The sequence below is a fragment of the Nothoprocta perdicaria genome, unplaced genomic scaffold (assembly GCF_003342845.1).
Source record: "Nothoprocta perdicaria isolate Ctin4 unplaced genomic scaffold, notPer1 scaffold_617, whole genome shotgun sequence".
NCBI classification, from domain to species: Eukaryota; Metazoa; Chordata; class Aves; order Tinamiformes; family Tinamidae; genus Nothoprocta; species Nothoprocta perdicaria.
Window position 1 is genome coordinate 12,415 of NW_020455885.1, and position 17,352 is coordinate 29,766.

A 17,352-nucleotide genomic window follows, 5' to 3' on the forward strand; every position below is an offset into this window, starting at 1 on the left:
CTTTTATTTCCAATATTCCCRATTCATGCTAAGTATCTTTAACCACACACAGTTTTTTTTTTCCCCCTTTCCCAACATTTGTGGCAGTGTAACAGAAACTGGCAATGTGATTTGAGCAGCAAGGGAACCCTTAATGGTCCTTATTTCATAAGCCCATAGCCTGCCCACAGAACTTGAACTCAGTGCAAGTTTATTTTATTAGAAAAAAACCCTTTGGGCCCATTACGGACCAGAGCGGGGCAACCCATTCCCCCCCATCAGCGTTCCCCGCCGCCATCGCCCCCTGCGGCCGCGGCGCACTCGGTTCCTCCCCGCGGCGGGCGGCGCATGCGCGGGAGGGCGGCCGCGCCCGCGGCCACTCTCGAGGGCGGGGAAGGGGCGTGCGCATGCGCGCGGCGCCGGGGCGGCCGTTGCAGCGGTTGGGACGTGCGCATGCGCGSGGCGCTGTGGACGGGGCGGCCGTTGCGGCGGTTACGGTGTGCGCGTGCGCGCGGCGCTGTGGACGGGGTGGGCGTTGCGTTGTGCGCATGCGCGCGGCGCTGTGGCCAGGGCGGCCGTTGCGGCGGTTGCGCAGGTGAGTGAGGCGGGAGGTGCGGCTCTCGGGGCCCGGGGGTGCGGCGGGGCTCTGGAGGCTGCAGTTCTGCGCGGTGGCGGACGGAGGGGCTTGGGTTCAGCGCGCGGGTGAAGGCGGAGGGTAGGGACATGTCTGTTTCGACTTCCTCGGAAACGGGGAAGTTGCGTTTGGAGCGTGTCTGGCTTCCCCTCTCCCAGCGCAGGCTGCCAGGGACGGTATAGGAAAATGGCATAACGCTGTTAAGTGAGGCCTAGAAAAGGAAGCAAACAGAGGAGATGCATTTCTGCCCTGAGGAAAAACAGTTGGACAATTTTAGTTGGGACCTTAAAACCCGTAAGTGTATGAACCAAAAAAAAAAAGAAAAAAAAAAAAAGGAAAAAATATAAACACACACACACAAAAGGCCTGATGTAAAAAAACAGCAGTTTTTTCTCTTTTTTTCTGTACCCTTTCTTGGGTACACTAGGTGCACACTGTTTAAAAAGAAGCAAAGAGGTTTAATCTCTCCAAGTTCACCTAAGATTAATGTATTTAAGTTTTGTATTTGTCCTTYCTGGGTTGAGATTTTTGGAATAACTCTTGATGTCACATGTGTGGGTTCTTGATGTAGTATATCTGGGTCCTGCGGCTGCTGCTGTGACCAACTTGCCTTTTCTGTTGTCAAGATGAAACTTCCTGTTACCTAATGCCAGGGCATGTATCTGCTTTACTTTAAAGTAAAGGAAATGCATCTTTTGTGCCTTTTTTTAACACTAGTTGAATGTTGCGCAGGTTCATCATCATAAACTTTCTGCAGCAAGTATATCTCAGTGAATGACTAAAAGTTGTGAGTCATACCACTTTGTTATGTAGAAAGTATGCATATAACTTGCTTCTTGCATGAAGGCTAGGTGGAATCCTAATAGTGGAAGCGAGAGCTGTGGATGTCTTGAAGTCTTATTTGAAAGCAGAGGAATGAGGAAATAATGCATGCTTTCCTAATTTTTTTTTTCTGCTAAAACTTTGATTTTTAGGCAATGAATGCATTTTAATGGTATGATAGAGAAGAAAAAGGTATGTCAGCTCTTTGTCCACCACCCTCTCCTGCAGTTGCCAAAACAGAGATCTCTTTGAATGGAGAGTCGCCTTTGTTGGCTGCCACTTTTGCTTACTGGGACAATATTCTTGGTCCCAGAGTGCGACACATCTGGGCCCCGAAGACCAAACAGGTTCTTCTCAGCGATGGTGAAATAACTTTTCTTGCAAATCATACACTGAACGGAGAGATACTTCGGAATGCGGAAAGCGGTGCGATAGACGTGAAGTTTTTCGTTTTGGCAGAGAAAAGAGTGATCATTGTGTCATTAATCTTCGATGGAAACTGGAATGGAGACAGAAGCACCTACGGACTGTCCATTATACTGCCACAAAGTGAACTTGGCTTCTACCTGCCTCTTCACAGGGTGTGTGTGGACAGGTTAACACATATTATAAGGAAAGGAAGAATATGGATGCACAAGGTAGGTTTGCTTTCATTACTAAAAGCTGTTTCGTTGCTACAGTTGTAGTTCACAGCTACAATTGCCTGAATTCTTTTGAGCGGTAGCAAAGTATGATCCTGATTGTATCATAATTATACACAGAAACTCAAGGAAAATGATATTTCTAGACTTATTAGGTTTTGAAGGTGAAAAGTCCATATGTCAACAAATTGAAAGCTGGGTTTTTAGTCATRTGATTTATTGTTATATAGAGGATTATATGAGCATGTGCCAATTCATCTGGTTAGAACAGGTGTCTTGTGCAGTATCTTTCATCTCCCTGAATCTGATAAAAATTGCTATTATAAGATATGCTAAGTAAAGGATTTGTATTAGGTGGAATTGTAAAATTACAGTGTTTCAGATAATTGTTTTCACTCTTGATGTCCAAAAAAAAAGGAACTGTTGGAATGAATTCAAGTTACTGCTATATATACAGTAGTCACTGTATCATTTCCCCAAAAAGACTATTAGAAAGCAGTTTTTGCAAGAGAACTTGCCAAAGGATTAAACTGTGGGTCAATCACTAAGACAAATCAGCTTTAGTTCGAATATTATTACTGCTTCTGAATTCTGAAAAAGAAACTTTATGAAATTATTTTTGAAAAATTGCACTTTTGSGTTCATTGTGCATTTTTCATGATTAAATGGAAATTATGTGTTTCGTTAGAGATATATGATTTTCTAATACTAAAAATGAAAAAATTGCTGGGAAATTGTCTAAAAGTTGTATTTTGCATGTCAGTGGTAATGTCTGTGGGGATGTATGATAGCTTGATGAACTTCCTGTTCTGTTTTGAGGCTTCTACTGACTTCATTTTTAATTACTCTGAATAAGGTTCCAAAAGTAATAATTTACTGTTAAATTTAAAGTTGTAATTTTTGTTACACTAACAGAACATTTTCTTGCTGTATGATTTGGCTATGTCTCTTTTTACATCCACTCTTGTTAATTCTGTTTTTTTTAAAGGAAAGACAGAACTTTCATTTTCAGTAAGGTAAAAACATAAATGTGTCTTGCTAACCTAGTCTTCTAAAAGTCAGTTGTTCCCTACACGTTAGTGCTTTTGACATAAAGAAATACTCATGCTCTTACATATTTTTCCAAGTCATTTAGGTCTCTCTCTACAGACTTTCACCGTGGAATAGCAAAGTTCAAATAAAGCACTGTGCGTTGTTGTTAACTACAGCTTGTCTTCTCTGTTTTTGAATCTGGATCCACATTCATCATTTTCTCCTGTAGAAATGGCCTGGCAGTTTTTGAATTGATAGTGATGGAACATGATTTCTGAAGATATTCTCTGGAATTAGTCCTAAGTTCTTCATTCTCTTTCATGTATTCCTTAAGTGGATAGTCCAGCTTGGTTAGCCTAGAGAATAAAATTATTTTACTTATTGTTGGATTTTTGAGGAAGGCCAGAAGTGTTTTTAGCTTTTTTTGATGATGAAGAGACCAGAGAAATCAGAGCCTCAACCTTACTTCATGTTAAACATTTAGATTCTATTTTAGCCATGAGTAGTGTATGAAGACAGGCAGAAATATTAGTTTCCAATTTATGAGGATTCATCAAGCATGTCTATATCACAACAAATAATATTGAATTAAAATGTCAGAGGAACATCTGTTCCATAAATGCCATCTGTTGTGGCATTTATAATGGTTGCTGTGATTATCAGTTCTCATGAGATTTATTTAGGGATGGACAGGGCTAGTGGTATTACAGTATTTACATGAAGTCTTTCAGAGCAAAGGATCTTCGTTATCTAAGAAGCYTCACAATAGAAGTGACCTTAAGGAATCTTCATTGTAGCTGTGTGGCCTTTCAGATTGTTAGACATGTGCCATTTGAGGGCAATTTGCTGTAGGCTGCCCTTTATTCATCTGCTTCAAAGAGATTAAGTAAACTCTTTACCCGCTTGATATAGATGAACTTTGAGTACTTCATGAGACCAGTGACAGGAGAAATGCAGTAACTTCTTAGTGTTTAGCAAAGCTATCTTTAGTTGTTGTGGCATTGGTTTTTTTTGTTTTTTTTTTTTTTTTTTTTTTTTTTTTTTTTTTTGATGTCATAATGATTAATCGAGTGAGTTAGACTCTCATTGTGAATAATAACTAGGTATCGCTGAGTTACATTTTCAATCCTGTTTGCTACTGAGCTGCTGGTGAATCTGTTCAGAGAGCCTAGTCCAATCTCTTATACAGCCATGTTTTATATACTTTTAGGTTTTGTGTCACCTGTACTTGATTTTAAAACAGAAGGCATGTTTTGAAGTTTTGTCAATGTCTGTCAGTGTCTCAAGACGGGAGAATTACCCTGTCTTTCCTCCCGACTCCAAACCAATATTTTCCGTATCTTAGAGATCTCATTTGTTCGTCTTTCTTTGGTAGTCATCACTGTGTATGTCATTCATTTGAAAATAAAAGTATATAAAGTGGAATTCAGAATGATAATCTTTTGATGGTTTGTCATTTTCTTGGTCTGTAACAAAAGGACTATTAATCTGTTGTTATTGTCATCATTCTCTCCTGCTACTCCTGCAATGTGTAAGAGCTTTGGTGCGGAGCAGGAAGCACTGATCACTTTAAAATGACTTCATTCCTCCCAATGTCAACTCTGTAAAAGAAAAGGACTTGAACATCAGAATTTGGATCTAAGAAGCATGTCTCTGCAGGGAAGAAATTTTACCATTTGGCTGTTGTGTGCATACATGTATAGAGAAATACCAGAGTTTTTATATTTAACTGCTTTCTTGCTCAGGAGAGGCAAGAACATTTCCAGAAGATTGTCTTGGAAGGCACAGAGAGAATGGAGGATCAGGTAAGAGAGTCTGGTTGATGAATATGGCCCAACATCACAAAGTGTATTGACTGAATCTTGTAACTGTAGAACTTGGTGCCACTTCTCATTTCTGGGATCCAGGAAGATACTTTGAACTGGCTGATGACCTGCCATACACGAGGCAAACTACTGAAGATAGGATGATGGGAGCCTTGAACAAACAAGTACATTCCATCCATTTATGTGTAAAAGGGAAGTCTGTGAAGAATGTTATAGCTCAGAAGAGAGAAGTTTTTTATCTGTACTTCCGTTTCCTTAAAGGTAGTAGCTTCCATAATAGTTTCCGTAGATTTATGCTCTCCTCCGGACAAGGGTAGTTTTTCAATAGGTCATTACCTTTTCAGATTACAGAGATGTGTGGAGTCTGTCATGTTAGAATGTGGTTGTACATTTAATGTGTGAGAACGTGAAGAGAATTTGGTTTCTGAAAGGGTACCTATGAAAATGGGGCATTTTTGTGTATGTGAAACAAGAGAAATAATGTACCATGTTAATAACTAATAAACCTGGTACTGTTGTCCTGTCATTATTAAAGTATTGTAGTTTGCATCAGTAACACTTAACAGTACTTGCATGTAATATAGTATGAACAAGTTGTATCATTACAAATATTTCCTGAGTAGGCCAATCAAACTGATCTGGTGAATCAACCTAGGAGGCTGGGAACGCATTTTAAAAGTATGGTTAAAAAAGAGAATCAGGTGTTTCCAATTTAAATTGGTGTTGAAGTTTGTGTATCAGTTAACTCATATACCACACTTGCAAACAATAGAAACTTCAGAAGTTTTGCCTGAGTTTCTTCCTGGCAACTCCCTGTACTGCATACCTTAACTTCAATATATTTTATTTATTCCACAGGGCCACAGCATCATTCCGATGCTGACAGGAGAAGTTATTCCTGTAATGGAACTCCTTTCTTCTATGAAATCACACAGTGTTTCAGAAGAAATAGATGTAAGTCCTTAAACTTATTGCAATCTGAGTAATAAAGTGCCATTCTCATTTGATGCTGTCTTCAACAACAAGAAAAAATTATACTCTGCTTAATGATGTTTGGGATGGTTTCGCATAAGGAAGTATAGTTTTCTAAATATCACTGCACTGGCAGTGAAATTTTGCTCAGCACTTACCAAATTAGCTACCAGTGATACCATTTTTAAAACAATAAAAGAGAGGATGTTCACACAAAACAAAAAACGTAAAGAGGTAACTSGATTTAAAGTTGATACCTAATTCAGTGTAGTTTATTATTCTCATCAAAAAAATGGAACTGWTTTGACTTGAACCAATTTAAGTTATTCTGGAGAAGGCATTAGAAAAACATATTGTATGCAAACCTGACTGTCAAGATGGAGAAACAAATTTAATGATCAGTGACTTTTCTGATTTTCTAAGTATCGTTTGGCTGAAGTCCAAGGCCTTTTTAACCTTTTGGTTTTCTGGCAGTGTTAAAACTTACTTTAAGCAGATCCTAAACAGAGCAGTTCCTAAACAGGTAGCACTTGTGTTCAAAACAAAGATGAGTTATTTAAAATTGTCCATATACTGTCTAACCTTTGTTTATGTTTATTTGCATTTTAGATAAGTGATACAGTGCTAAATGACGATGACATCGGGGATAGTTGTCATGAAGGCTTTCTCCTCAAGTATGAAATGCATTTTTGATATATGATGCAGTAAAATGACATAGACTTTTGTGTGTATTTATATATGTATAAATATGTATGCATGTGAGTGTGATAGATTTTTTATATGAGTGGAAAAAGACATGTATTTGACTTTTTTTTTTTTGTATTTTTAATGTAAAAACAGAAATATTTGCACCTCAGAGAATCAGTCTCCCGTGGGAATTGTATTTCATGGATTTTGATAGATCATCTGTTATCTTTTAGAATATGTCCCCTACGACTGCATTAATTTCTTTACTGCTTAGCTTCAAAGATTCTTTAATCTGTTTGTACAGTGTCATATGTTTTTTCAGTACTGCACAAATTCATGTGTTAAATTCACAAATTATTCACACTTACATAGTATATAGTTTTATAGAGAACTTGGTTCTGTGTGTGTTTTTAATCTTCTAATGCTAGCACTCTTTATAAAATAACGTGACAAATATTGTCAGATGGATTATTGTAAGCAAYTAGAGTCACTGGTTCTGTGACGATAAAATACTCTTCTGTCAGAAGCAGATAATGACTGCCTTGATCCTATGTCTCTTATACAGATAAAATTTCCAAAGGGTCCAAACACCCTTTTTGAACCTGTTTGAAACATACTTTTCACTCTGACATGATGCTGACAACATCCAAATAAGCAGCACTGCAGATGTGTAGTGTTGCACAGTATTTCTCGAAAAGAAGATCACGGCATATGTTTTAGTTGTATATCTACAATGTTCTGGAGTGTATTTCCATGTTATGTGATTTATTGTGTACCCCCTTTTCCTGATTTTATAACTTTTTTAAAATTACTGCAAATAGTAGCAAGGTCTTACAGTTTTATACAGCTATTAGACAATCAGTGGCAGGATTAATGAACAGAAGTAACATAACTGATCTGATGAATGATCTGATAAACTCTGCATCATCAAGGATATAGGTTCAGTTAAGCTTCATGTGATGCTCTACTTAAAGCTGCCTTTGAGAGGGTAGCAGAGCTTATCAACTCTACTGGATTCAGCTCTCAATCTAATATGGTGTTAGTATGGATATCTATATTTCACTGACCAAAAATTGCATTGCACTAAGTAAGAAATTCATCTGCACACCTTGAATCTATTTTTAAAATATTTCATAAGATAAGTAGTAGTAGACCCAGTATAAAGTGCACCTGTAGGATTTTCAAATGTAGGAGAGTCTCAGCATAGCTATTATAATGCTAATAATTTTAGAGGTGTTTATTAGAACTGGTTGAACACAATACAAACAGTCCCTCAATTCTAATATTTATTCATAGATGTTAGAAAAAGCTTTCAAATTACAAAGATGGCCAGACTTTTGAAACCAGGGGGTAGGTGTTTGTTTGAGAAAGTCAAGAAGAGTGATGACAAATCATGAACAGGAGTCTGTTAAGAACAGGTTAGCAGTTGTCAGGATTAGTGCAGGTATACTTGTAGCAGCTGCCAAGCTAAGGAGTAACTAAATCAGAGCAGTGCTGTTGTCACAAGACAACACTCTCTAATCCCTAGTGTACCATTGTGTATCGAGGAGCTCACACCTGTGAAGTGTTCTTGCTCATGCAGTTAACAGGAGCAGGACAGTCCATCTACCAAGTGTCCCAAAACTGCCATCTGACGTGAAGTTTTAGAAAATTAGGAACATCAAATAAGTCATCTTTCAAAATTCTTTCAAACCTTTCATTATTGATGTCTTTCTGCTATTTTAGACGAAAAACTTTCTAGCGATGGTGTAATACAGCTACGTAGCAGTAGAGAGGTTGGGTTAGCACTGTAAGTGATATTTGGAGATTTTGTCTGCCAGTTTTTCTATCAATCAGAGTAAAACTGTAGGTATTGCTAAAATCACAAAGTTATACCCAAAATTATACTGGGGACTTAATTCTGTGGAATCATGATGATGATTATATTTTAAAAGTATTTATAAATGTATTAACCTATTTTGTTTTTATTTGAAGTGCAATAAGTTCGCATCTTCAGACCTGTGGTTGTTCCGTAGTTGTTGGTAGCAGTGCAGAAAAAGTGAATAAGGTAAGGCACTTTTGAACAAACCAACTTGAATGTTCATTATTAAGAGTGTTAGTCATTCACAGCAAGAGTTTTCTGTAGATGTACTTGAGGTTGAAGAAAGAGGGAATATCATCTAGTTGTCTATCTTCAGTTGATTGCTCTAAAAGTTACTAATTCTGCTTGAAAAGTGGCTTATTAATTGTTTTCTGGTAACTTTTATCAAGACAATGTAATTTTATTCATACTGTACATAAATAGTGAATGAGATGGAGATTTTTTTGGAGATTTTTTTCCCATTTTATTAAGCTTTTTTAAACTCACTTATAAATCTGTTAATTTCATCTTGGTTCTAGTTAAGTGTTCATTATCTTTTTTAATATTTGTACTATGGATCATTTTGATGCTTTTTTTAAATTTACAAACTCTTTAAAAGAAAAAGGAAGATTTTTATTCAGAATTTTCCAAATCAAATTGTATACACAGCTTTCTGATTACATATAAGTGCTGATTTCAAATTGAAAATAATTTTTGGAAGATATATATCTGTGTTTGCACTTCATTGAAATGTTTCTTAAATATTATTTATGTCATATAGTAGAATATCTTTTCACCCAGGAGGATTTCCCTTTGACTTAATTAGACTATCATTCCATCTCTTCAAATAAATTCACTAAAATTAATCTTGAATCAAAATAGGCAGAAACAAATTATGTTTTTTAATTTTTTAAAAAGTAAATGAAACTCTCTAAATAAATTGCCTCTCTYCTTTCACTCTTTAATCTGCTAATATTAAAGCCTGTGTGATTTAGAATATCCCTGCAGGTGGGAATGGAAAGGACTTTATAAAAATATACTATCCCAGAACCTTCAAGTGTCAGATGCCATTACATTTAATGAGTACCGTTACTCAGTAACGGTACATGAGTACAGTAACGGTACTCATTAAATGTAATGGTACTCTGGTACTACTCAGAATATTGGTCTCTGCAGTGTAGTAGCCATATCTTCGTGCTATTAGACTATGACATGGATCCTGGAGTATACATGTGAAGAAGCAGTATGGTCAGATAAATTCATTTACTGACAGAAAATATTTTTCTGTATTGGGGTTTTCCGTCTGATCAAGTTCTTAAATTATGGTGTACTGATCACTCACTTCTAATATATTTTGTAAGAATGAGTTTCTCCACTTACAAGGACTTCTGATTTTAATTTTTTTTGATACACGTATGAATGTATATGTGTATATTGCTTCAACATAAAAATACTAGGCCTATTGAATAGATAATACATTTGTTAAGTAGCTGTATATAGTAGCTACTCTGCAATGTATTCCTTTTTTAAAAAGTAGGTTTACAAAAAAAAGTGCTTCTTGAGTAAGCCTGTTTTGAAATAAGCACTTCATGTTGTTAAAAAATGTGAAAGACGGAGGTTGTTTTGTGTGTATTCAGAGTGATGATAAACCACCTCTTATCAAGTGCATAGTGACAACTGACATTCTATTCATGAGCTAGGTAACTGGAGAAAAGAAAATGATCAATTTTTAGCTGAAATCTGCTAACCACAATTAATAAGTATTGTTCCAGGGATATAAGATATAATTTAAATAGTCAGGACTGTTTTAAAAAAATATTTTGATAAGCTAGATACTTTAGAGAAAAATAAAAAGTCTGGAAGAATGTGAGTTTCAAGATATATCCAGGGCAAAACATATATTGATATTTGATATAAATCAATAGATGTTAAATATACCATGATATAGGTATAATTCTATATAAGTCCTTAACATTACTGTGCTCTTGTGCTCATTTTGTCAGGGTACATCGGTTCTAAAGAAAATGCTTTATCCAGCTTTCTTTATGATAAAATTACCTGTTGCAAAGTGGGAAATAGATTCTGTCAGAAAGTAGGATGACATTGGTGATGTTAAAGATACTGAGCAAGGACAGAGCCTCCCCAGACACAGACAAATAAGAAATTACAGTTTTAAGACTGTAGTTAATACCATGGAATATATGTTAATATTTGAAGATTACTTTTAGCTGTTGCAGGATATGTGTATACAAAAGGATAATGAAAAACTTTTTTTTACTTTTGATAGAGATCTGAAAGAAATAACATTGAGAAAACATAATAAGCACTGATGCTTAAAAAAATAACTTTGCCTATTGGAGATAACAGCTAGTGTTTCAATATGCAGCAAATAAAATAACAGGCCTAAATAAGCCAGAAAAGTCATCATAGTAACTCATTTTTAAGTTATAAGAACACCTAACGGAAGGCAGAAGTGATTTGTCATATGCAGTTGGCTAAGATACCTTTGGCAAAAGATGTGGAGTTTTACTCATTTAATGGGAAATTGGGATGAAATTTTATCATGTAGCATTTGAAATGTGCAGTACATTCAAGTCAAAAAATGTTTCTCAGGATCAACTTGGTCTTTAAATTTTCCTGTCTTTTCAAAACTGTTTTTAAAATGCAGATTGTGAGAACATTGTGTCTGTTTCTTACACCGTCAGAACGTAAATGTTCCAGACTCTGTAGAAATGAATCATCTTTCAAGTATGAGTCAGGACTTTTTGTTCAAGGATTACTCAAAGTAAGTCCATTAGGCAAATTTTATTCTACGGTGGCTTAAGAATTATATTCAATTTGTGTGTGTGTGTGTGCGCGTTCTGGTATGTGACATGAATATATTCTTGCCCACAGGGATTTATTGTCTTTTGTTCATTGTTTCCTAATGCTATAGGTATACCTATCACTCTCTGTATGTTAAAATTACAAGCTTATCTTTCCTATGAGGCTTGTGTTTCTTCTTCCTGGTTGTTCTTATAATCTGAGGTTCAGTAATAATTCTTTTTCCTACTTGGAACAAGGTTGGTTTCCAAAGGCCACTGAGTTTGTATTATAGCAAAACAAAAAAAAAGAACAGTCCTACAGTTTACAAATGTTTTAAAAGGACTGTAACAATGAGTGCAGATATATAGGTAAGTAATGCTCCTTGCTTTGACAAGTTGGTCGCATCAGTGTATAGAAATGTCAGATAAATGTAGTGCTGAATTCTTAATGGAATCAAGAAGTGGATCATGTAATAATAAAATGAAAAATTCAAATTAACTCAATACTTGTTTTCTCATCATTAGCTTAAGAGAATCATCCATTATTATAGGACATTTTACTGGGCTTACTGTCACCAGTTTTCTCAAATGAAATATGTCTAAACAAATGTCATTTAAACTATAGGAGTGATGTTTTAATGTTGTTTGATTTCACTGTAGCTTTGCTTTTTCAAAAGAGTGAGTAATTTTTTTTCACTGTAACAGGATGCAACAGGAAGCTTTGTATTGCCCTTCCGTCAAGTAATGTATGCTCCATATCCCACTACACATATAGATGTAGATGTCAATACAGTGAAGCAGATGCCACCTTGTCATGAACACATCTATAACCAGCGACGCTATATGAGATCTGAGTTGTCAGCATTTTGGAGAGCTAATTCAGATGAAGAAATGTCTCAGGATCCTATTATCCACACAGATGAGAGTTTCACACCGGATTTGTATGTGTGCTCACAGCTCTCAAAAGTTACTTGGTTTAAGTTGAGAGAATAGTAGTGTAAAGCTTTCCAATAAATTACAGGATTGGGGGTTGTAAGAAGCTACTTGAACTGTGGTACTTGTTCTTCATCTTTTGGATTTTCCTGGTCCAGTCAGTAGTCTTACCGATTTAAATGTTACTGAAATTCATGCAATACAAAGTGTATTTGACAGGGCCTAATGGCTTCTCTGGTTTTGGTTCATTTTGCATGAAAAAAAATAGACATAGAAGTTCTTTATTACCTTTAAAAATAGCAGGATTATAATTCACTGAAATTCACAACTTCTGCCGGATCATAAGTAGTAATGCTGTTCGTGTACAGAAGTGTTTAGTGTCTCTTGGCATTATCTCACATGTTTGTTTGCTTTCATTACTATAGAAATGTCTTTCAAGACATCCTGCATAGAGATACCTTAGTGAAAGCCTTCCTGGATCAGGTAAATGGTTGCATTTTCAGGAAGTTCAAGTGTTAAAGACCTTTTAACTTTGGGCTCTAACAATAAATAATTTGACGCAAATAGGTATTTTCTTATCGGATAGCTATTTTTTATACTGATGCTCTGAYTGTTTTCTGCACAGCAAGAGAGAAAACTTCTAGCTATGAGCATTAGAAATGTCTGGTTGGTAACGGAGATGATCTTTGAAAATATTTAAACTTAATTTGAAATTTGGGATAATAGTGACAGTCTTATTATCTACGAAAAACAGTGCACATTTTTCTATTACTGTGCCACAGTGTCTGGAATTACAACATTGGAAAAGATACCTGATGGTCATTTCAAATAATTTTAAAAAGGAAAACAGAACTCAATCGTCAATAGAATTGTGAAACAATTTAACATACTGTATTGAACAGCTAGAGAAGTACGAATGTGTATGTACGAATCCAATGTTATTATGTTTGTTTTGCATATTAGGAACTTGTTTGTCACATTTGTACAGTGCGTCTATATATTTATCCTTGAATTTCTGTATCCAACTAATTTTTTKCTGTACTTTTTAACAGATCTTTCACCTGAAGCCAGGCTTGTCTCTGCGGAGTACTTTTCTTGCACAGTTTCTGCTAGTCCTTCACAGAAAAGCCTTAACTTTAATAAAATACATAGAGGATGACACGTAAGTCAATAGATAATAGAAAATACACTCTAGGAAATTATGTTCTTTTCAATGTAATCCAGGTTTCAAAAATTCTTTCTGTCTTGCAGGCAAAAAGGAAAAAAGCCTTTTAAGTCTCTTCGTAGCTTAAAGATAGACCTTGACCTAACAGCAGAGGGCGATCTTAACATAATAATGGCTTTAGCTGAGAAGATTAAACCAGGTCTACATTCCTTCATCTTTGGAAGACCATTCTACACAAGTGTACAAGAACGTGATATGCTGATGACATTTTAAAATTCGCCACTGTTGATGTGTGATATTGCAATCTTGCATGCCAGTAAAAGAAATCAATGTGAATGCCACATATCTGGCAATCAGTGATCTGATTTATAATGAATCAGTAGTAACAAAGGAATTTACCATATTTAAGAAGCAGGAAGGAATGCTATCAGACGCAATATCAACTTACCTAGAAGAGCATGGTTTTAATCAACCCTTTTCTTCTGTGTACCATTTTTTAACAGTAAAATACCAGAAGGAGTTCTTTTGTGGCATGGTCTCAACAGGAAAATGCAGATGTGCTTTGGTTTGAATGCTGTTTTATTTTATTTCTCCACTGAATTTCTTCAGATGTGTGCTAGTTTCCCCCTGTCATGCTGTCAATATCTGTAGTGTTTCCACAGAAAGTGATGTACCTAGCTGCTCTAAGGGTTGCAGCATGATCTCTCCAAAGGTGTCAAATTTTAAGAAATGTTCTTATGGTACAAATGGTACAAATCTGAAACATGCTTGATCTCCCTTTTTAACACTAATGGTTCATTCATTTAGAGCATTTACTTTTTTTTTTAATTACAAGATGATACTAAACTTGTGTGGGAAGTATTGATTGTTAACAATGTAAATTGCAGCAGTCTGCACAAGGGAACTAGGACCTTATTTAAGATGCTTTGTTCATTTCATTGCCAACCAGGATGTTCTCCCACAGATTTTTTGCCAATCCTGCAATTAAATGTTTACTAATCCAGCATTACTGAGCTCTTTCGAACTGCAGAAAAATGATGTTTCTCAGCTTCTGTTGTTAGCCTTTGCCTATTAACTATTGTTTTATCCGTTGTAAGTTTGTATACAGGCTAAGGTAACACCTTAAACCCTTCCCACAGAGCGCCAAGATGATATCCAAACAAGAAGATGAAATATGTCTTCGCCTTTAATAAGAGTTATCTTTAATTCATGATTCAATTTAAGACTGTGAATTTAAGAGATTAACATTTTATGAAGTGAGTTTTAATGAAACTCCGTCATCTCCAGCTTTGCTTTACTTGAAAGTTTAAGGGAGTGCAAAAGGTATTCTATTTGTAGGCCATAGACTTTTTAATATGAGGTGTGTTTTTTTTCTTTTGATACTTTGGCTCATGGTTAATGTGTGCTCTACTGAAACTGGTGACATGTCTRTGTTTCATGATGGTGAATTTCTCTTATTTTTGGATGAAGACAGGAATCTGAATGAGAACTTGTCAGAATGATGCTGACATAAGTCACTTGTTCTGAGATCCCGTTTATCTTGCTACTATTTTTCTTTCGTTATGCACTTTATTCAGTTTATAATTAAACTACATGCCTGATTCATAACCTTTACTAGGATCACAGCCTAGGACTGGGGAAAAATTGTAAGAAACACTTGAAATAGTGCATAGAAATAGTGTTAAAATCTAAATAGATGTAAATGTGGTGCTGGAATTAATCCCTTTAGCTTGATAACCATTGGAAACAAAATTGACACTGTTAACTGTAAAGCTCTAATTTATTGAATGTGCTCTCACTTTTTGACTAAAWCTTGGAAAGTTCAATTAATACTTTTGTTACACTTCTATCAGTGCAGAATGTATTGTAAAGTAAGTTATTAAATGCATCTACATGCCCTGTTCAAAGTCTTGTTCAGGAAATGAAAGTATTCTAATAAAACTCATACAGAATTATTGCCTTCAGTTTCTGCTGCAAATCTTCCAGGAATTGATTTTCAGTATCTGAATTGTGTAAGCMTTTATCCTTTGACACAAAGAACAAAATTAATTCTCTTTAAAAGTAAGAAATGTTTTCTTCAAAGATGGAAGCAATAAAGAAGTATAGTCAAGGAATGCAGAGATGCGATGAAGAAGGCGAAGGCCTGTTTGKAATTAGAAGTAGAAAGAGATGTCAGAAACAACAGGAAGGGCTTCTGCAAATAAATCACCAGAGGAGAAAAGACTAGGGAAAGCGCTGGTCCACTGCTGAATGGGGAGGGTGCTTTGGCAACAGAGCATGCAGAGAAGGCAGAGTTACCAAATGTCTCTGCGTCTGTCTGTACTGCTAAGACTAGTCCCCAAGAACTACAGAGCTCAGGTGAGAGAGAGATAAACGGGCGAGAGGAAGACCTTCCGCTGGTCGAGGAGGATTGGGTTAGGGTTYGCTTAGGCACACTGGCCACCCATAAATCCATGGGCCTGGAAGGGATGCACCCAAGAGTGCTGAGGGAACTGGCGGGTGTTCTTGCTCAGCCACTCTACATCTTCTTTGAGAGCTCATGGAGAGCAGCGGAGGTGCCGGACGACTTTAAGAAACAAACATCACTACGGTCTTCAAAAAGAGTGAGAAGGAGGAGCTGGGAAACTACAGGCTGGTCAGCCTCACCTCTGTCCCTGGAAAGGTGATGGAGCAGCTCATCCTACACGGCATCTCTAGGCATGTCAAAGAAAACAAGGTGATCAGGAGTGGTCAGCATGGAGAGGAAACCAAGGGGAAGTCGTGTCTGAGGAACCTGATAGCATTCTATGTTGGGATGACAGGGTGGATGAACGAGGGGAGAGCCGTGGATGTTGTCTACCTTGACTCAGCAAGGCTTTTGACACKGTCTCCCATAACAACCTCAAGAGGAAGCTCAGGGAGTGGGCATTAGATAAGAGTGAAGTGGACTGAGAATTGGCAGGATCGCAGAGCTCGGAGGGTGGTGATAAATGGGGCYGAGTCCWGTTGGAGGCCTGTGGCCAGTGGTGTCCCCCAGGRGTCAGTACTGGGCCTAGTGCTGTTCAACTTGTTCATCAATGACTTGGGCGAGGGTTCAGAGGGCACCGTGAGCAAGTTTGCGGACGACACCAAGCTGGGTGGAGTGGCCAGCGCTTCAGAGGGCTGTGCTGCCATCCAGAGGGACCTGGACAGGCTGGAGAATTGGGCAGAGAGGAACTGCATGAGGTACAAGTGCAGGGTCCTGCACCTGAGGAGGAATAACCCCAGGCACCAGTACAGACTAGGGGTTGACTTGCTGGAAAGCAGCTCCACGGAGAGGGACCTGGGAGTCCTGGYTGACACYAAGTTAACCRTGAGTSAGCAGTGTGCCCTCGTGGCCAAGAAGGCCAATGGGATCCTGGCTGCATCAGGAGGAGTGTTGCCAGCAGGTCAGGGAGGGGATCCTGCTCCTCTACTCAGCTCTGGTGAGGCYGCACCTGGAACATTGGATGCAGTTCTGGGCTCATCAGGACAAGAGGGACATGGAGCTTCTAGAGAGGATCCAGCAGAGGGCAAGGAAGATGATGAAGGGAGTGGAGCATCTGTCGTAGAAGGAGAGACTGAGTGAGTTGGGCCTGTTCTCTCCCTGGAGAAGAGAAGGCTCAGAGGGGATCTGATTCACATGTATTCTCCCTTCTCACCTGAGGGGAGAATGTAGGGAGGAAGGGGCCCAACTTYTCTCMCTGGTGGCCRGTGATGGGACAAGGGGCAATGGGTGTAAGCTGAAACACATAAGTTCCATCTCCATGTGAAGAAGAACTTTCCAGTGAGGGTGACAGAGCMCTGGCACAGGCTGCCCAGGGAGGCTGTGGAGTCTCCTTCTCTGGAGGTCTTCAAAACTCTCCTGGATGCAATCGGTTGCCCTGCGCGCTGGGTGTCCCTGCTTGAGCAGAGGGTTGGACTGGATGTTCTCTAGAGGTCCCTTCCAACCTCAGTCATTGTGTTCATCCTCAACCTCAATCAATGTATTCATTGATTTTTTCATTAAAAAATCAGGTC

The 17,352-nt window shown here is 37.7% G+C and overlaps 1 protein-coding gene across 2 annotated transcripts; it reads left to right on the forward strand.

Annotated features, from left to right (window-relative positions):
• Positions 1-1,591: 1,591 nt before the first annotated feature.
• On the forward strand, positions 1,592-15,170 carry CUNH9orf72 (chromosome unknown C9orf72 homolog). 2 transcript variants are annotated; one of them, XM_026049781.1, is made up of 10 exons: positions 1,592-2,073; positions 4,854-4,913; positions 5,793-5,888; positions 6,516-6,580; positions 8,568-8,640; positions 11,102-11,218; positions 11,943-12,178; positions 12,596-12,653; positions 13,223-13,332; positions 13,422-15,170. In XM_026049781.1, exons 1-10 carry the CDS (start codon positions 1,630-1,632, stop codon positions 13,606-13,608), a joined length of 1,446 nt encoding a protein of 481 aa, XP_025905566.1. In that variant the 5' UTR covers positions 1,592-1,629; the 3' UTR covers positions 13,609-15,170. The 2 variants fall into 2 exon arrangements, with proteins under 2 accessions (XP_025905566.1, XP_025905567.1); XM_026049782.1 differs by lacking the exon at positions 4,854-4,913.
• Positions 15,171-17,352: the final 2,182 nt, after the last annotated feature.